A 19,019-nucleotide genomic window follows, 5' to 3' on the forward strand; every position below is an offset into this window, starting at 1 on the left:
CCCATGATCATTGCCAAAATTCCTACTTGAGACAAAAATTTACCAGATTGTGACTGGCGGCTGGGAATGAGAGAACCTAACCGCCCCAACCCCTCATACTCCTGGCACATAGGGGAAAAAGGTCTATTATGTGACATGTTGTTGGAAATGATACCGCCTGTTGCCGCCCATCCTCACTGCTAAAATGAAATTAAAGAGTCAAAATTTCAAATTCAAATTGATTTATTGATTGATCATCTATTCGGCTACAGTCAAAAACTGTATACATGTATATAGACTAGTACAAATTAAAAACACGTGGTCATTCAACAGTATTCCAGATTATCATACCTCATTAGTATGTGAGCCAATCACGTCGCGTCATTCACGACCACGTGCCATGCGATAATTTTGACTATTCCACGGCCAAGGAGGATACCGCGGTGACGTCACGGCTTTTCCAAGATGGCGCTGCATATTGTAAACAAACTCGATCCACGGCCAAGGGAAAATCAAGTCATCAAAAAAGTTTGATTTTTCGCATCAAATCAGAGTTATTAGTACTTTTCTGCTATGAAATAAGTCTTCAGACAATAAGCTATCATTTGAATAATGAAAAGTGCTGTTTTGATGGGGGAAAATGGGGTTTTTTTTAACCAAATAGCCGGGCACCGATCTTCCAAAATTAGCGATGGTTTCAAAACAGTCTCCCAGATATGGGGCAATCTCTTCATTATCATAATGGGATTTGGAGGCATGTTTACAGATTTTACAAGTTCGAGACCTGTAATACCTAAAACTCGCATAGATCCCCATAGATCCCCTCTATTTGTCAAGTTAGCGCCCCTGTAAGATCATGCATTTTCGGACACTAGAACGAAATCTTCCTGCGGATATCGCGGTTTCGGTGATGATTCAAGGAGAAATTGACTGTTCTTAGAGTTGTATGGGACAGAAATGAGTTCATACTTAATGAATACATGAATATATTATGATATGGGCGGGCTTTTAAGTCAAAACAATAACAAACTCAACTGCATCTCTACTGTATATTGCGTAGTGCATTGCCTAGTGTATTTCGTAGTGTATTTTAGCGGAGACATTATTTCCGCACTTTGGCCACGCCAAACGTCTTTTTTATTCGTGGAAGTTAATCTGCTCTGTAAATTTTATTTTACACAGGAAGAATCCATACTAGGTATTGCAATATTTCATGTCTATTTGTGTTTTTGTGTACAGGAGCGCACCAGACAGTGAGACGTGGAGATGTGTTCAGTGCTGGTGCTGTCAGTAGACTGAATCTGATTGGCCATAGCGATCACTAATATGGGTCGGGATCACGTGATGTGACGTCACCGCGGTATCCTCCTTGTCCACGGCATTATTCCACGGCTGACGTCATCGATGACGCAATATTGCAAATGGCGGCCATTAAGATTTCGACGAAATCGGCGATAAAAAACAGCATATTTACGGCGTTTTAAGCCAGGAAGTTGCACAGTGATACTGTCAGGGTCTTGAATTACACCCACAAAGTAGGTAGGTTGCATTGGGTGGGACTGTTACATCCACGAACAGAAAGTACAAGGCATTCAAGTTGGGCCTGGACTCGCTTCAAACAAACATCGTCTGCTATGTAAACACACACTGTCTACAGTACATAATGTACACGTCTTGGCTCCATACATGATTTGCGTATCCGCCGATTAAAAATCACTTTGACAGTGGTTTGGGTCGCTGTGCAAAACCTGCTGGGCCGATTTCTTCAAGGTTTGGTTCGCAAAGCCTCGTGAAATAATTTTTTACCTGACAAATAATTTTGACTATTCTAATGGCTTGACATGCAATATCTAATATTCAATCTCAATGGTACTATTCTTCGTTGCGCAGAGAATGTGCGCAAAAGCAAACACACAGTAGAATGTTCACTATAATTTATAATGCGATATCGACAACAGTGAAATGCTCTACTGTTGTATAGTAGAGAGTACGTTGAAATAACCCCTCTTTTCAGAGGAATGTTATTAGAGCGTCCTAGACCGGTTCACAACACCCCTAAATGGGACCTTTCTGTTGTCCTTAAGGTGCTCATGAGGCATCCTTTTGAACCCATGTCTATTTCATCCATGAAATATCTGACACTCAAAACGGTCTTTCTAGTAGCCTTGGCTACCGCCCAACGGAGATCAGAGCTCCATGCACTTTCTTTTAAGAAGCTGGCTTTTAGAGAGGGAGGGGAGGTTATCCTGGCTTTCATACCAGGCTTTCTGGCGAAGAACCAGGGACCGGCCGCCTCTCGGGCCCCCGGTTACTATTCCCTCTCTGTCAGGAACGATCTCTTATGATCTTCCTGACAGAACTTGATGCCCCGGCAGGGCCCTAAAGTTCTACATAAATAGGACAAAACCTCCCGGTATTCGCCAGGGGAGAGAGCGTTTGTTTTTGTCCTATAAGGAGGGAAATAAACGAGAGATAGCGGCCGCCACTATTTCAAGGTGGATTGTGGAGACTATTCGTCTTTCCTACAACACCTTGAGGACTTCCTCTGATCTTCGTGCGCTAGCTAACATCTCAGCGCACGAAGTTAGAGCACTAGCCACCTCCTGGGCTAACTACCGAGGAGTTGCTCTTCAAGAAGTCGTTTCCGCTGCATGTTGGAGTAATCACTCCACATTCTCTCGTTTCTACCTACGAGACGTTTCTTCCCTCGTAGATGGCATGCACACAATCGGCCCGATTGTGTCTGCGGGGCATGTTGTTTGATCCTGGCTAGATCAAAAAAGGGGGGGAGCCCGATTGAAGAGTCAAACGCGCATCTTGCGCCATTTTTGATATGCCCTATCTTCAACAATCCAGGCAACCCCTAGTAGACTAGAAAGGACGCAATTTCTTATTGTTGTTTAGCAATAACTCATTCTACACCCTTGAACATGCCTTACTTGCTCTAAGCTCTGTTGCCGGAAAGAAGATGGTTTTATTACGCAATTCTAGCGCTTTCGGGAGAATGGGTCTATTACTCTCTATAATTCGATTGTAATACCGAGATCAAAATACCGGTACCCTGGTTCTCCCCATTTCTTTCCCCTGGCGGTCCTCCTTAGCTAATATGCCGGTGGTGCATGCCTCCTTGATGGAACAACAGCTCAGCCTTAGGTAAGTCCTCGTTTCCCACCTCCAATAGGTTGCTGGGATTCGATGCAAAAGTGTTCCATAGGTAAGTTTGAATGACACAAAATGCCCATTTCCTTACAAGAAATGGCCATTTTGTTAGTTCATACTTACCTATGGAACACGGCCCTCCCGCCGTCCCCACAAACGGGACATACTCTTTATTAACGCTCAAGAGTAAGACTGAATATGGCGGCATGAGATCGGCGCGATCTCGCGGGATCGGTCAGGGTGCCGCCTGGCGGCCGAGCTGTTAACTCAGTTCTCCCTTTAGAAAATTAAAGGGATACTCTTGTGTTTGAGCCCAAATGGAGTAACATGCAAAAGTGTTCCATAAGTAAGTATGAACTAACAAAATGGCCATTTCTTGTAAGGAAATGGGCATTTTTGCCACAACTATGATTCCTAGGTTAATAGTTAGCTATGTGACATCATTCTACGCGCAAGACAAATTTTGGCCCGATCAGATTCCAAAAGCCACCAGGGGGCGAAGTCCAAACCTCATCAATGTCTGCTGTTGATGTCCACAGGTGAGCACGTCCTTGGCCATGATTGAGAGAATCTGAAGAAGTGTCTGATGAATATATACCTAAAGTTAACCCACTTAGGCTTGAGTCTCAACACCCAAATCATTCTTGATAGATGAACTACTAATATATAAATTTTTTTATCTCCAGGAATTCCTTTTCAAGAACCTCCTGTTACGGGGCCTTCACAGCTGAGGACTGGCATCAAGTTTCTTTTGTCTCTCTCGGCACATGACTTTAAAGGGGAGATATACAGGCTGTATCCTAAATTAGGAGATACTCCCTTTAAAGTAATGTCGGCTGGGAGGAACAGAAAATTGGTGCATATTGTAATCCTTCACCAGCAGCCATCCGTTCCCTTTCCGCCACAAATGCTCCTACTATTTATATCAGGCCGGAGCATAAACTGTCAAATGTATCTGTAAGTATAAATTAATCATTACATTTAAGCTTGCTATTCGATCTCCACAACCATGCTAGTATTAAACAAGTTGGTACTATTATCACTACTATGATGTGTATTCTAAAATACCTTCGTATCACAAATTATGATTTCAAAAGGGAAATCCATTAGCCTCTTTCTGAGTGCAGAGGGTTTTGATAATGCAACGAAGACCCTCCTGGAAAATCTTTCAAAAGTTTTTTCATCACCCTAAAAGTTTCTAGGGACGTGTAACCTTCATAAAGTACAATGAGTGGACGACCACCTACCATTTTCCAATTATATACCATGCGCTACAGTCTCAATAATAAAAAATCTGTTGAAAAATGTCGCCATAAATGTCATTTTTAACACTGAAGAACGTCCACCTCAAACCATTCAGTCAGACTGCAAGTCACCAAAGTCGTACAACACAAATCACTCAGTTAGGTGCATGACATCACAAGGCGGAAATGACGTCTTCTGTGACGTTGTAATGCGCGAGTGAAATTTTGTGACGAGATGCCCAAATTCCACAATGGTCCAGACAATGGATTCTGCTAATCTTCATCAGAAATATTGCTGTTAAAATCTTTTTACGCTACCTTTTAATATTTATTTTGAGGCGTTTTATGATTGAAATTGAACTTCAACACATGAATATGCCACCTGTAATATAGGGTTTTACAGGCATTTCAGCTCGAGTCCCAATATTTTGATGTTACTGTGCCAAATCCAAACTCACATCATGAGTGTCATTGCAGCATCTTGGCCCAGACTATTAATTTTGTGTGTATTTGCAGGATAGCATACTTTATCATGGTCATAGGACCCCATCGACAGAAACTTTACAAGAGGATGAAGAAAGGTCTACTAATGTAAGTAGGGCTAGGGTAAATTCAACTGCTTAAAATAAAGCTCGAAATAGGCCTACGTGGTTTGTTGGAAAGTAATGTTGTCAATGATAAGATTAACGTTGGTATGAAAAATGAAAACACCAAATTTGTTCATGATGCACCGAATTGTTTGACCAGTGTGAAGAAGTAAACTGTTATTAAATTTCATGAAGCACAACGTTAAACATTTTTCACCGTTTTCCATGCCTTTTTGTTTCTCACACGCAAAAGAAATTGTTGTCTCCATGGAAAGAAATTGGCGCATCCTCGGTGGCTGTTAGTGCCAGTGCTGCCTTGGTGGGTAAAAAGTTAAACTGCAAGCAAATTAATCCAAATAGTTTTTAATATCATGGCAACCATTGTACTTACAACACTCTGCGGCAAACGATGATTTTGTTCAGAGATCCGATTCAAATATTGGTTGCGGTCACGCTAAATATCTGGAAGAGGATGTTGCGCAGGACGGTATTTTCGTTCATTTTCACCCCAGGCAGACTCGCGATGACATCATTCCCCTTGTCTTGTATCTATACAATGTGCAAGTTATTTAATAGTGATTACCCTTGCTACCTATGTCCAAAGTAGGTACTCCTAGTTGACACCTATTGACTATTTCCATAGACGGTTTTTCCATTCAAATGGTTTTTAATAATTAATTCCAGGAAATACTTGAGATATGATTGTTAGGAAAATTCATCCATTCACTACTGACTTTTGTTGCCCAATGTGAGCACAATTTCCCTGGGACATTTCATTTTTATAATGATTCTTTTTGATTATCATATATATAATTTTGATTTATAATTGAAATTAGAATATTTTCGAAAGTTCTTTTATCCAACCGTCATCTTTTTGCAGGCCAGCACTCGGGGTCGAAATGTTACAAATCAGCACCTCCCAGCATCGACTGCAGCTGTGGTTGATGAATCTGTCTTGGTGAGTAGGCCTACTCCATAGAAAAATAATGGTGATCATACGGATTCAAGCTCTTTTGACCAATTTGACCAATCAGCACTGGTCACTCGAACTCGAGACCAGATACACCTCCCAAGGTAGTGAACTGAGGCAATAGACTATCATTTGCGTATTCATGAGGTTGATGGAACCAGCTATCAATTAGTGGGACTCTTGAGATCAATCTGTACTGTTTAGCAGCATTTATTTCTGCAAATACATCATGTGTCTTCTGCTAGGAGGCGCAGTATCTCTAGACGCATTGTACGATGTACATAATGTTCTTGAGCAAAGTCTTTCCCGATCCCTACATAATTGATCATACAGGTTCACCCTAACCTTGTTTTCAATGTCACAGTAGCAGGAGTTTGAAAACATTTATGATGATATCCAACTGCGTAACTATTCGCAAGATCACCAAGATTTTTAGTATCATGGATGCTTCTAGGCCTATTCGGAATAGGTGTCATATCATTGCATTCACCTACTTTTCAAGGTCAAACAACTCATAAAAAAATAATGTCATCAACCGTTACTGCCTATCAAAAACAGGGAGATAGCAGAAGATACCCATTGCTCTAGTTCTTGATGATATGGAATTAATCTTTCCAATCATTTATGGCTGTATTTGATACATTTACCCTTTTAATTGTAGCCTCAACAAGTGTGCAGTTGTGGCCGTAGGAAGGTAGCAAACACGTGTTTAGTTTGCCAGCAAAACGCTGAATACAATTTGTCTCTGGCAGCTGACCAGAGAAAGGTTAGTAGTTGTTTTGTCCTCTGTAACTTATTTCAAAGTTTATGATTCTTAGGATATCAGCAAAATGTTTTCTGTGTTGTTTAAAAAGTTGTGTATCTTCATGCTATTAATCACACTTTTACGCAATTACAGAAGCAAGGCAGGTGTGAGATTTGAGAATGTGGGAGTGCAGTTTATTATCTGGCTTCAGCCATCTGTTGCTGAGCTTTTATAGTTGCCATTATATGCAGTAATCACGTCTAAACACCAAGGAGGATACCGCGGTGACGTCACATCACGTGATCCCGACCCATATTAGTGATCGCTATGGCCAATCAGATTCAGTCTACTGACAGCAGCAGCACTGAACACATCTCCACGTCTCACTGTCTGGTGCGCTCTTGTACACAAAAACACCAATAGACATGAAATATTGCAATACCTAGTATGGATTCTTCCTGTGTAAAATAATATTTACAGAGCAGATTAACTTACACGAATAAAAAAGACGTTTGGCGTGGCCAAAGTGCGGAAATAATGTCTCCGCTAAAATACACTACGAAATACACTAGGCAATGCACTACGCAATATACAGTAGAGATGCAGTTGAGTTTGTTATTGTTTTGACTTAGAAGCCCGCCCATATCATAATATATTCATGTATTCACGAAGTATGAACTCATTTCTGTCCCATACAACTCTAAGAACAGTCAATTTCTCCTTAAATCATCACCGAAACCGCGATATCCGCAGGAAGATTTCGTTCTAGTGTCCGAAAATGCATGATCTTACAGGGGCGCTAACTCGACAAATAGAGGGGATCTATGCGAGTTTTAGGTCCAACAGGTCTCAAACTTGTAAAATCTGTAAACATACCTCCAAATCCCATTATGATAATGAAGAGATTGCCCCATATCTGGGAGACTGTTTTAAACCATCGCTAATTTTGGAAGATCGGTGCCCGGCTATTTGGTTTTAAAAACCCTATTTTTCCCCATCAAAACAGCACTTTTCATTATTCAAATGATAGCTTATTGTCTGAAGACTTATTTCATAGCAGAAAAGTACTAATAACTCTGATTTGATGCGAAAAATCTAACTTTTTTGATGACTTGATTTTCCCTTGGCCGTGGATCGAGTTTGTTTACATTATGCAGCGCCATCTTGGAAAAGCCGTGACGTCACCGCGGTATCCTCCTTGTCTAAACACCATCGGAGATCAATGTGTAGCATAAATTTTTTCACACAATTTCTTAGTCTGGCACTAATCAGATAACATAATAAGCTGATGGGTCAAATATACCATCCTGACTCATACAGAAGCTGAGCACTAGTAATGTACATCTGTAATGTACATGCCCATTACCCCTAGTGCACAACTGAAGCGAGATCATTCTCTGCCGAACACCAAAGTGTGCACTTCGAAAGAAACAATCTTAGAGCAGCACAAAAAATGTCCCGAGGTCAACCAGAAGAACTATAGTTGACCACCAATCCAGTGAGCACGATTGCCCCTGGCTATTTCATTTTCCAGGCGACTGGTGTGATTTTTTTTGTGCCATATATTAATTACAACATCTTTTTACTGGTAACATGATTAGGTTCATAACGATTTCTGTTTTGCTATCATTTCAGGATAAGAAAATGATGGAAACGGATGCTGAAGACAAGGTATGCCACAAACAGGATACTATACTATATCTTACTAGTGTTTATATATCGGGTCAAGACAAATTCATTGGCTGATGTGGGTCAGCTCTCAGAGGATTGAGGCAACAAGACCATCGACATTCAAATGCCTATATCCAGGCATAAGAAGATACTGCCCTCGTCTCAACAAATCAGAGACCATTACAAGCCATGTCACAGGTCGTGGTAGGAGTGGCCCTAAGAAATTACTAGTAGTGTTTCTAACAAAAATATACAACAAGTGTACCAATTCTCATGGTTTATGCATGCCACCCCTAAGAAGAGTTATTTCCTTATGCAGGTTAGAGTAGAAAGACGGGGGCGTTTAGAGAGAAGGTTTGTGGATGGTGAAGGAACCTTTCCAATAAAAATCAGACTGCCAGGAGGCAAGCAGGGCACTTGCAGATTTTTGCCCCAAGAAAATGTGTCTGTAAGTGTTGCTAACTTGGAATTGTAACCGCACTGCTGAGCTCATTATGATGTTTATATCAATTGATTGATATGTTTCAAAAGATCATGCTTGACATATCCTGGGCAGATCATGTTCACACCCTTTTAGCTCACCTGAGCTTTTGCTTTGGTGTGTCGTCAGTCGTCCATTAGCTGGGCACACTTTGTTACTGTCAGAGCTGTTGTGAATCTGAAATACTTCAAATTCTATTATTCCTTAATTTCTTCCCTGATTGCCACCAATTTTATATCAATCGACCTTAGACATTTTCATAATTCATTTTCTTTTCTTTCCTCACGCATCTACCTACAGGTATTGGTTGATTTTATTGGTGCTCAGGAAGATTCGAGTCAACAGTTTTACATGATGATACCCGGACAAATACAAGTGGTCCACTCAATTATTGCAGAGTCTGTTCCGTCAGAAAGTTTATTTGACCTGGGTATAAATAGCCCGGTGTTAATAAATGTTCAGTGGGACAGAGAGGAAGTAAGTATAAAATTGAGCATTAGTTTTATATCAGCTCTGTGGTTTCATTTTGAGCCTCTTTTTCAGTGCATGTTTTGTGACTGTTTTGTGCTTGGACAAATGCATTTACCACCAAAGTTGGTGACAATCTGATTCTAAACATCATTAGGTTGCCATTGCATTTAAACTTCATAGCAATGTTGAGGTAAATGGCTTGCTCAAGGGCGCTAAGACGGAACAGCACGATCTTTCTGAAATTTAAACTCAAACCTCCTGATTATTAACTTGTAAATTTGTTTATTCCTTGCAGCATACTTCGCCAATAGCTTCATCCTCTTCATCAACTGGGAACCAGCCTGAGGTACATGTTCTTCACATTTCATATTTACTAGTAGTATTTGGGTAAAGATTTGTAAAGTCACTGCAGATACAGGCCTGTTTTATCTGATTATGATGGATTCTTTCCTTAGTAATATGGAATATTCTCTTATTAATTCTCTTATCTAGCAATTCATTTTGTAAATTTTTAATGAATATAATTGAAATTAAAATATTTTCGAAGGTTCTTTTATCCAACCGTCATCTTTTTGCAGGCCAGCACTCGACGTCGAAGTGTGACAAACCCTCCAGCATCAACCTCTGTGGTTGATCAATCTGTCTTGGTGAGTAGGCCTACCCAATGGATTCTTGCCTTAGTAATATTGAATGTTCTCTTATCAGAAGAAAAATATCAATCTTCATATAATCTGTTAGCAATATGTTTTGGAAATGTTAAATGAAGAAGCACAAAGCTATGGCATAAACCTATGCATAAAACAAGTAACTTTTAGAAGGCTAGTTGGAGCGTTGTTTACAACATGTCACCTGTGCCAGTGGCTCACTGATCATGGCAATTTACTTTGGCGTTTTCTTGGGAAGTGGGATATTTTAAAATTTCTTCAGTGTCAGACGGTCAATATATATTTAGTCTCCGCCATCGGCTGAGACTTTTGTACTAGGGTATTATTCTCCTCAAGAAATTATTCCAGCAAACTCTCGTCCCCAGGTGAAAGCTTCATATGTACATGAACACGGCAATGCATTGCAAAACATCGATAAAACGAGGGTGTCCATGAACTGAGAAGTCAATCTGGGTTACAGCCGCGAAAGTGCTATGGGCATGCATAACGCAATACATGTAAATTTTTAACCAATAAACCTCGCCATACCGACACGATGACTGGTGCCCCGCGTTATGTGTATTACATATTGGCTGCACATATGGAGGAACGTAACGGATAAAGACCAGGGACTAGTCTACACCATCGAAGCATTTTTCTATAATACCTAATATAATATTTGGAGTTTATGGGCTATGAAATAAGAAAAACGGCAGTGAATTAAAGCAGCTGAGTTTCAAGAATGTGTTCTTCCCTTCTGGACACTTTATGTTGCCTTGATCAGTCGTATTTCGCACATAAACCATCGCTCCGCTGAAGTGAAAGTGCGATGTTTTTGTTTTGTTTTTGTCATGTCAACATGCATGGCTGTGTGCATATGAGGGCGGAGACTCCAGAGTCTGCTAAGACTCAACTGACAATTCTAGTTTATTTTGCAGGGGACCAACATTGATGATGATACTTTGCCAGAAATCCTGCCTGTTACTGCAGCTGCAATGCTAGACTTTGATGTATGTTACTGTTTTAGTTTAAATGGCAACTAAAGACAAGAGCTAAATGAATATGAGTTTGATTTGTATTCTAAGATTAGTTTAACATTTTGGGGCTATTCTTAATAGCATGTACTCACTAGTATTTTAGTACGTACACGCAATTTTCCGATTTTCTCCTCTATGTTTATGATTGGGAGTGATCAGTTCTGTGGGAATTAGAAGTGAGCCAATTTTGTGCATTGGGAGTTGAGTTGTTTTCCATTACTTTGTATTGTATTTACTTAGTGCACTATGCCACTTTGTACTTGGATACACAGGGAATTAGATGCTGGTGCCTAGTTGTTTTGTGGTCCAACTATTTGTTGCTAGTAGAGTTGTTGTCTATTGACAGAAAGGGCGAATACAATGGCCAAACAATATTAAAATCCTGTACTGTACATGAATAGACGACAACTCGATTCTCTGCGCATGCATCCATAATTATTATTATTGTTATATAATGCATTGTTTCATTTTTCACATTTTCTTGTGTTGTGCTTTCAGAATCAGAACAATGCAGTGCAAAGGACAAGCAGACGATCTGTGCATAGGGTAAGTTAGTCAATCTAGCAAGTTTATCATTTATCATAAACCTAACCTAAGCAATCAAAGTGCTAACTACTTTTGCTCATAATGACACATTGTATTTGAATTTCATAATAATTGGTTGGCAAGTGGCATTTTCAGACTTAAACCCCTGTTTTTGTTTTGCACACCACAGGATAACTAGACTCCCAAGATTTCTCTTACAAATATATGTACCTAAACGGCTGAAAATTTTCATTTCATGAGAAGGACACTTCATTGGTAATTTTGCGCTTTAAAGAGTAGGTGCAGATATTGCCATAATCCCTGCGAGAAATGTATTAATCCAATCAGGGATTTAAATTCCATACTGGCACTTTTATTACATCAAGTGCCAAAATGCTGTGATGCGCCTCCCAAGTCTTCAAGCGCAACAAATTTTTAGGAAAAACTGGTCATATTTGTTTGCTCTTCGAACGAAATTGGACAGTTGATTTTCAGTCTGTGTCATGTCTATGTATCTCATTGGGCCTACCAACTTCTCTGTTCAATTTAACATGGTGTTCAGTACCTGCACAGCTGAATTACCCTAGCATGACGTCACGCCAGGGTGCGCGAGTCTGCAAAGGTTTGAACGTACCAGGCGGTGCAAAGTGCCCATTTTTTAAATTTTTAGATTTTTTTCACTCATTTGGAATGATCAATTAGAATGAAAAAAACCTATTTGGATTGGATCTACCCTTTAGAGTTTGGCAAGTTCTGTGTCCACAAATAATATATATATACTGGTGTGCCTGTTAATGTTTTATTCTTGGTTTCATTGTTAAGTCCCTTTATTTTACATGTTTCTAATTTTAGCCTTCAATAAGACCCCAGAGAGCCGCTGCAACTAATGCTAGGAACTATATATCAGCGGTAGCAAGTGCATTGGTATGTAGTTGTTTGCATCATTCATATTAATTCATTTCATTGGAGAAACTATTTAGTGCTACCTTTTTTTATTCGCTCTTTTTTTTATTATGAAATGGGTTGGGGTGGTTAGGACTGTTCTCGCTTTCAAGAGAGAACAGCAGACAGCAGTATGCCTCTAAGGGATTTGTGTATTTGTAGATTTTAGAGTTGGTGTACTAGCAGGCTATATATATAGTGTTATGCATGCATATAAACCCTAACGGCCAAGTTAGAAAACACAAACGCCGACCACCAAACGACCAACTGCACTTGAAACATGGTAGACATCCAGCGACTGGTCACACTTGACTGCACAAACGACAAGTTCATTGACGAGAAAAGTCATGGGGGACGCTCTTGTGTAAAGAAAATAATGAAAAATATTCTAGATATCATGATTGGCCTTTTGGAAGTGCCTAAATCGACTTCAAATAGTTACGCCAGAGATTCTCTAATTAAGGACAAAATGATCCCTGATTGGCCATTCCATGATAATAAAAAATGGGTGAAACTTCACTGAATTTAATTGTGTGCTATTCAATTCTTACGTGTATTACAATGTCATTAGATTAATTTGCAGGGTGCACCTCAAGTTCAATCTGCAAGAAACTCAGTCGGCATCCCAGAGGAGGAGACAGCTCATGATGTGTAAGTAACATTGCTATAAGATAAATTTACTCAGAGTTTATAAATTGCCATTGGAAGAGTACAACTTCATTGTCATCATCTAACACTACCGGAAAGCTTGGTGACAATTTGTTTTTCCCCAGCTACTCCGTTCCAATACTTGACTTGGCCACAAGTTCACAGAGGTCAAATGGCGTAAAATGGTCGTTGGGCTTTAACTCTGGCACGTTTCTAAACTGCAATGACTACTGATCTCAAATTTGGTACACATGTACCCCTTGGTCAGGTGATCTCAGGTACAGAAGTACGGTCCGATCTGATTCACCATTTGGCCACCAGAAGGCAAAATCCGAAAACCTTAAAACTGCTAAAGGCCTCCAAGTCGAGCATCAAACTATTTCATGGATCGGGAAATGAGAGCGCGGGTCGCGAACTTTACTGTTGTGTCTCTTCCCTGATACTCTTATCCCAACTCCCCAGTGTATATATCAGGTATATTCATGCCCATTCAGAGATGAATAGTAAGGGTTGATATGATATCTTACCAGCGAGAAGGGTTGAGTACAAGGATGCTCTTCATACATGTAATGGAGAGTAAACCCCCTAGGAGTGATACTCCTAGTCGCTTAAAGCTACAAACACCAGGATAAGTTCTGGCCTGATCAGCTGTTAGCTGGCTCTAGCATTTTGATGAGCTGGGACTAGGTGTAAAATTATTTGTTCCAAAGATAAATGTGAAATATCTCTAATTGACCTATTTTTGCACATCCACTTACATCGACCATCTTTTTTCTAAATGATTATTTTAGGGTGGATAACATAGAAGATGAGGATATGGTTGCAGCTCTGGCCGCAAGTATTCTTTTGCAACCGCCCAAAAAGCCAATATCCGCAGAGGACTTGATCATCAATTTCCAAATTGCCACCAGGGAACCAACTGGGGAAATTAAGACTAGTGTACTGGTCAACCGGGCAGATGTCCTGGAGAGTACAGAGGAAGCAGTAGAGGAGGATGAAAATTTCAACTTTTATGCTGTCCCTGAAGTAGAATTCGCTGGGGAAGATGCCACCGATCTTGGCGGGCCGATGAGGGAATATTTTAGGTATGTTGTGTTTGAATCACCAGTGTACTTCTAAACTTTAAAATATTGAACCAACAACTTCATTTCAGTTATGGGAGAGATTGCCAAGTTTTCCCATTGTTGTTTTTGCCAATCTGAATTTGGCATAGGTCCACCACAGAATTTGGCATAGAGGGGAATGGTCTTTTTGGTGATGCCAGGATAGGCCAAAAAACGGCCGGGATTTTCGGGATAGACACCCATATTTTATCTGGATTGTGTTAAATAGTTCTGATCTTGTTCTGGATAAGAAGGATTTCAACAAAAAATGACATAGTTGATGATATTTCAGGTTATTTGATACTTTGATTGTCCTGAAATCCATGATATTTGTTTTTCAGCCTCCTACTGAACGCAATAGTTAAGGCGATTGTTACGATGGTGAGTTGGAGAAGCGTTCCTTCTCACTGAACATTAGCCATCTGGAGGAGAAGAGGTACTTCCAGGCTGGTCGTTTCCTGGCATGGAGCTTGCTCCATGGTGGCCCCGGTCTTAAGTACCTCAGCAACCAAGTGTGGTCACTGATGACCGGTGGAGTCATTGAAGATGAGGATGTCAGCCATGTGCCAGATATTGATGTGCAGAATAAATTAAACAAGGTAAATGCGAATCCATTTCAAGTCTCTCATGTGTGGGGTACTTTTGAACACTTTAAAGAAGTGGTTTACTTGACTTTTAGGGATGCCATGCCGAATCCCCCCCCCCCCCCCTAACAGAGCACCAGGAGTCTGATTTTCATCTGACTTCTCGCCTTCAGCCAATCTGGCATGGTTGAACCTGCCAAGAGTTTTCACCTAGCATTGCCATCCAGGTCAATGAAGCATGCAAGCTCTTACATGTACACCACATCAAGGTTACAGACACAACAATAACAGAGTCCCATATTAAGCCAATGGAAATATGAGTGGTAGAGACAACCCCGATTGCAGATGTTTTATATTATCATCATCATTTGAAATTATTTAATTTGTTTCAGTTGAAGGAGTGCAAGACTGATCAGGAGTTCTGCCAGGTCTGCAGGGAACTTGCAGATTGGGGATACGATCCCGGTTGCCCCCAGATCATTGGGATGAAGTCCCTCAATCAAAGGACACCACTCCGGAGGCATTTAATTGCATTCTATTTGTTTTATAGGTATGTGTCAGTACTATTGTTTTTCTTTGAAATGTGTGTGTGATTGTGATTGGGTTGCTGCATCTTGGTAAAATCATGAATCAAATGAAAAGCTCTCGATTCCCTTTTTTTGGCTTTATCGCATGAACATTTCATGCTTCGGACTGTATGGCCTTAATCAGCTGAATGCTAATCACATGTAATACATGTTTTGAGTTTGACCCTCTATCTTAACTTGAGACAACATGGGGAGCGCAGTGCACGGTGGTCGAGCCAGTGCCACTCTTTACTCAAAAACTTATTAGGCTGGGGAAATAATTGTAAAGTCCTTAGAGACTTTTTTACAGTATTATGAGCTCTATATATGAACTTACATTTAAACATGTAATTGAGACCTACACTTTTTTGCAGAGTAAAGCCGGCCATTGATCAGTTCACCAGTGGTATGAACAGCCTTGGTGATCTGTTCACAGTTATGGGGAAGAACCCAACAGACTTTCAAAATTGCATGTGCGGGGGTGATAAATCACTTACCCGCAAAACATTCAAATCGATGTACCGAATCCAGTACACCAAGAAAGAGGACAACAAGGCCCAGCATGAGGAGGAGAAAGTAACAATGTTAACTTTCGAAAGGTTCCTTCAGAGTTGTGAGAGTAAGTATCAATGATCGAGCTGCTTTGCTTAATGCTTTCACTACTGCAGGGTTTGGGGAGTGTACTGTACCCCTGGCCCACACCCGGTATAGACCGGGAGTCCTGCCATCTATTTCTTTAGGTGTGACCTACCAAAAGGTTACAGGGACTGTGGAAATTTGTTCCGCAGCAAAACATTTGCCCGGATAATTAATCCCTCGATAATTTAACCCCACCTCCAATTTTATGCAGGCAGTTACATCTTCAAGAAAATGGGAAAATAACCAACACTTAACAGGGGCCTGGCTGCATTTTTTTAAAACTTTTATTTTATTATTTTGCAGATCAAAAGAACAATATCACGATAAATGATGTTCTACAATTTTGTACTGGACTGGCTTTACTTCCGCCTCAGGGGCTTAACCACAACGCAATTGTGGTGAAGTTTTATGACCAGGAGGAGGGCACATTACGGTTGCCGTCGGCCTCGACATGTGCGTTGTGGCTGTGGTTGCCAAGAAACCTGAAGGATAGGAAAGACAGGAACAAGAAGGTGGTGTTTGACGCGAAGGACTTTCTTGGGCAGGCAATAAAGAACGGCTTGGCATCTGGGTTCAATAAAATATGAATTTTTAGCTCACCTGGGTCATCACATTTTGTCCGTCGTCTGTCCATCAACAATGGTGGCACGTTTGTTCACCATTAAGTCTAGAAAATTGAAACTTGGTGTGTGGATGTTTCATGACAACTTGACTTGATATACCAAAAATCATCTCAATTTGGCCTACTTTCTGGGCTCTAGGCGGCCATCTTTGAAAACCTTCTCTGTCAATATCTCATAGTCAGAATCATGTCATTTTTACTGTGGTAACTTCAGACAAGAATACATGACATAATACCCGGGTTTTAGATTTGACCTACTTTTCATGGTCACAGAGGTCAAAGTAGAAAATTTCACCAAAGGTGGCACGTTTCTTCATTATTTGTCCTGGAATTCTTAAAGAGAAAGTAGAAAGCCTTTAAAATCGTTCAAAATACAGTTTACCCGTGAGACATTAACTCGATATATCACGACTGACCAAATTTCTGTGCCGAAATATTGCCACATGACCTATATCGGGGATTTAAATCGGCCGTGTAAGGGGCAAATATCTTGGTGCCAAAAACAGACGTCGGCCATGTATGTACACACCTGTTGGCTATCTCTACATGTTGACAAAAATTTTAAGCTGCAGTGTAAGTAGGTCAGTGTCATAAAATTCTATGGGTCATGTCTCAAGAGGCGAATGACCTTCACTCTCATTTCATCCATCACTGAAACATTACCAGGTGAGCACAATGTCCCCGTACATTTCATTTATAGCTCACCCAGGCTATTTCATTCCTGAGCGTATGGATTCAGTGAGTGGTAATTGATTCCTAGTGTCATGAGGACAATGCCATTCCATGTCTCATCTTTATTGAGGATTTATTTATGTATTTTTGTGGATGGTGTTTGGTTTTTTGTGAAGAAGTACACTTTAGGGTGCCGGGTGCTACACTCCTTGCACCTTAATGGGTATTAATCTGCAGGCAATCTCTCATTACAAACACAGAACAAACTTGTTAGGAATCTTTTTTTCTGAGATATTGTATGTAATAGGTGATGTAAACCCTTTGAGTGCCAGCCCTCCAAAAGCCAGATGGTCTACTTTTCCAGTCTGAAGTATATTTTGAATTGAATCGGAATAGTCTATAACTTTTTAGCTCACCTTTTAGCAGAGGTGAGCTTATCCCATACCGTGGCGTCCGTCGTCCGTCGTCGTCGTCGTCGTCGTCGTCGTCGTCGTCGTCGTCGTCGTCCGTCGTCCGTTAGCAGGGCACGTTTCGTAACTGTTAGAGCTATTGAGTTGAAACTTGGTACACATGTACCCTTATGTAATGACACCTGGGAGACCAAGTTTCGGTCCGATTCGTTTCATGGTTTGGCCACCAGGGGGCCAAACGTTAAAAGTGAAAATATGCAATATCTCCCTTAATAGTAGTCGGGAAATTTTGAAAAAAATATGGTAGGTGTTTCTAGCAAAGGTGCATCATATATCATCCGGGTTTTTGATTTGACCTCCTTTTCAAGGTCACAGAGGTCAAATGGTGTAAATTAGCCGTTAGGATGTAACGATGGCACGTTTCTAAACTGCAATGACTATTGATACCAAATTTGGTACACATTTACCCCTTAGTCAGGTGATCTCAGGGACCAAAGTTTGGTCCAATATGATTCACCACTTGACCACCAGGGGGCAAAATCCAAAAACCTTAAAAATGTGATTATTCCTTAACTTCTTGCCCGATTGCCACCAATTTGATATCATGGGTACATCTAACCACCATACAGTATATGTCACACAGGTTTTTAATTTGACCTTCTTGTCAAGGTCACAGAGGTCAAATGGCGTAAATTCGCCGTCAGGCCGTAACTATGGCATGTTTCTTAACTGCAATGACTATTGATCACAAATTAAGTACACATGTACCCCTTGGTCAGGTGATCTCAGGTACCGAAGTTTGGTGCGATCTGATTTGCCGTTTGGCCTCCAGGGAGGGGCCAAATCCTAAATTCTTCAAAATGCCATTATTCCTAGTAATGACTTGCCCGATTGGCACCAATTTTATATCATAGGTACATCTAATTCTAACATCCATTCAATGTGACACCCGGGTCTTCTTTGATTTGACCTACTTTTCAAGGTCACAGAGGTCGAATGTACTGTAAATTGACCATTTTGGGGAAATTGTAATTGCTTGGACCTACATCAAACCTAACACTACATGACACAAGACCATGCTCTTTATCCATCTTTCCTCCACATGAGGTGAGCACAATGGCCCTGGCCATTTCATTTATGTGAGGATTTTATACTTGAAATATTTTCCTAATCACGTTGTGCTAAGGAGGCAACACTTCACCACAACATGGCCCTGGCTGCAACTAGGGTATTTGCGTTATTGTCTATTGATGTAAACGAAAAGCTGTGGCGAGTTGTGCGCAAATTTTGCAGTCATCTCGTGCTGCAGACACTCATCGG

The 19,019-nt window shown here is 40.6% G+C and overlaps 2 protein-coding genes across 4 annotated transcripts; both read left to right on the top strand.

The window, feature by feature from the left end:
* Positions 1-408: 408 nt before the first annotated feature.
* Positions 409-14,668, top strand: LOC135491122 (uncharacterized). 3 transcript variants are annotated; one of them, XM_064776786.1, is made up of 17 exons: positions 409-507; positions 3,422-3,484; positions 3,825-4,095; positions 4,899-4,973; positions 5,850-5,927; positions 6,601-6,705; positions 8,320-8,355; positions 8,675-8,803; positions 9,137-9,313; positions 9,603-9,653; positions 9,886-9,954; positions 10,878-10,961; positions 11,487-11,534; positions 12,366-12,437; positions 13,039-13,106; positions 13,895-14,188; positions 14,548-14,668. In XM_064776786.1, the coding sequence occupies exons 7-17, from the start codon at positions 8,329-8,331 to the stop codon at positions 14,615-14,617; spliced, it is 1,089 nt and encodes a 362-aa protein (XP_064632856.1). In that variant the 5' UTR covers positions 409-507; positions 3,422-3,484; positions 3,825-4,095; positions 4,899-4,973; positions 5,850-5,927; positions 6,601-6,705; positions 8,320-8,328; the 3' UTR covers positions 14,618-14,668. The 3 variants fall into 3 exon arrangements, with proteins under 3 accessions (XP_064632856.1, XP_064632855.1, XP_064632857.1); XM_064776785.1 differs by lacking the exons at positions 409-507; positions 3,422-3,484 and adding an exon at positions 1,808-3,132; XM_064776787.1 differs by lacking the exon at positions 409-507 and having other exon boundaries at positions 1,808-4,095; positions 10,890-10,961.
* On the top strand, positions 14,598-18,151 carry LOC135491123 (uncharacterized). The gene is made up of 4 exons (XM_064776789.1): positions 14,598-14,805; positions 15,183-15,340; positions 15,731-15,975; positions 16,299-18,151. The coding sequence occupies exons 1-4, from the start codon at positions 14,731-14,733 to the stop codon at positions 16,580-16,582; spliced, it is 762 nt and encodes a 253-aa protein (XP_064632859.1). The 5' UTR covers positions 14,598-14,730; the 3' UTR covers positions 16,583-18,151.
* Positions 18,152-19,019: the final 868 nt, after the last annotated feature.

The sequence above is a fragment of the Lineus longissimus genome, chromosome 7 (genome assembly GCF_910592395.1).
Source record: "Lineus longissimus chromosome 7, tnLinLong1.2, whole genome shotgun sequence".
Classification (NCBI taxonomy): domain Eukaryota; kingdom Metazoa; phylum Nemertea; class Pilidiophora; order Heteronemertea; family Lineidae; genus Lineus; species Lineus longissimus.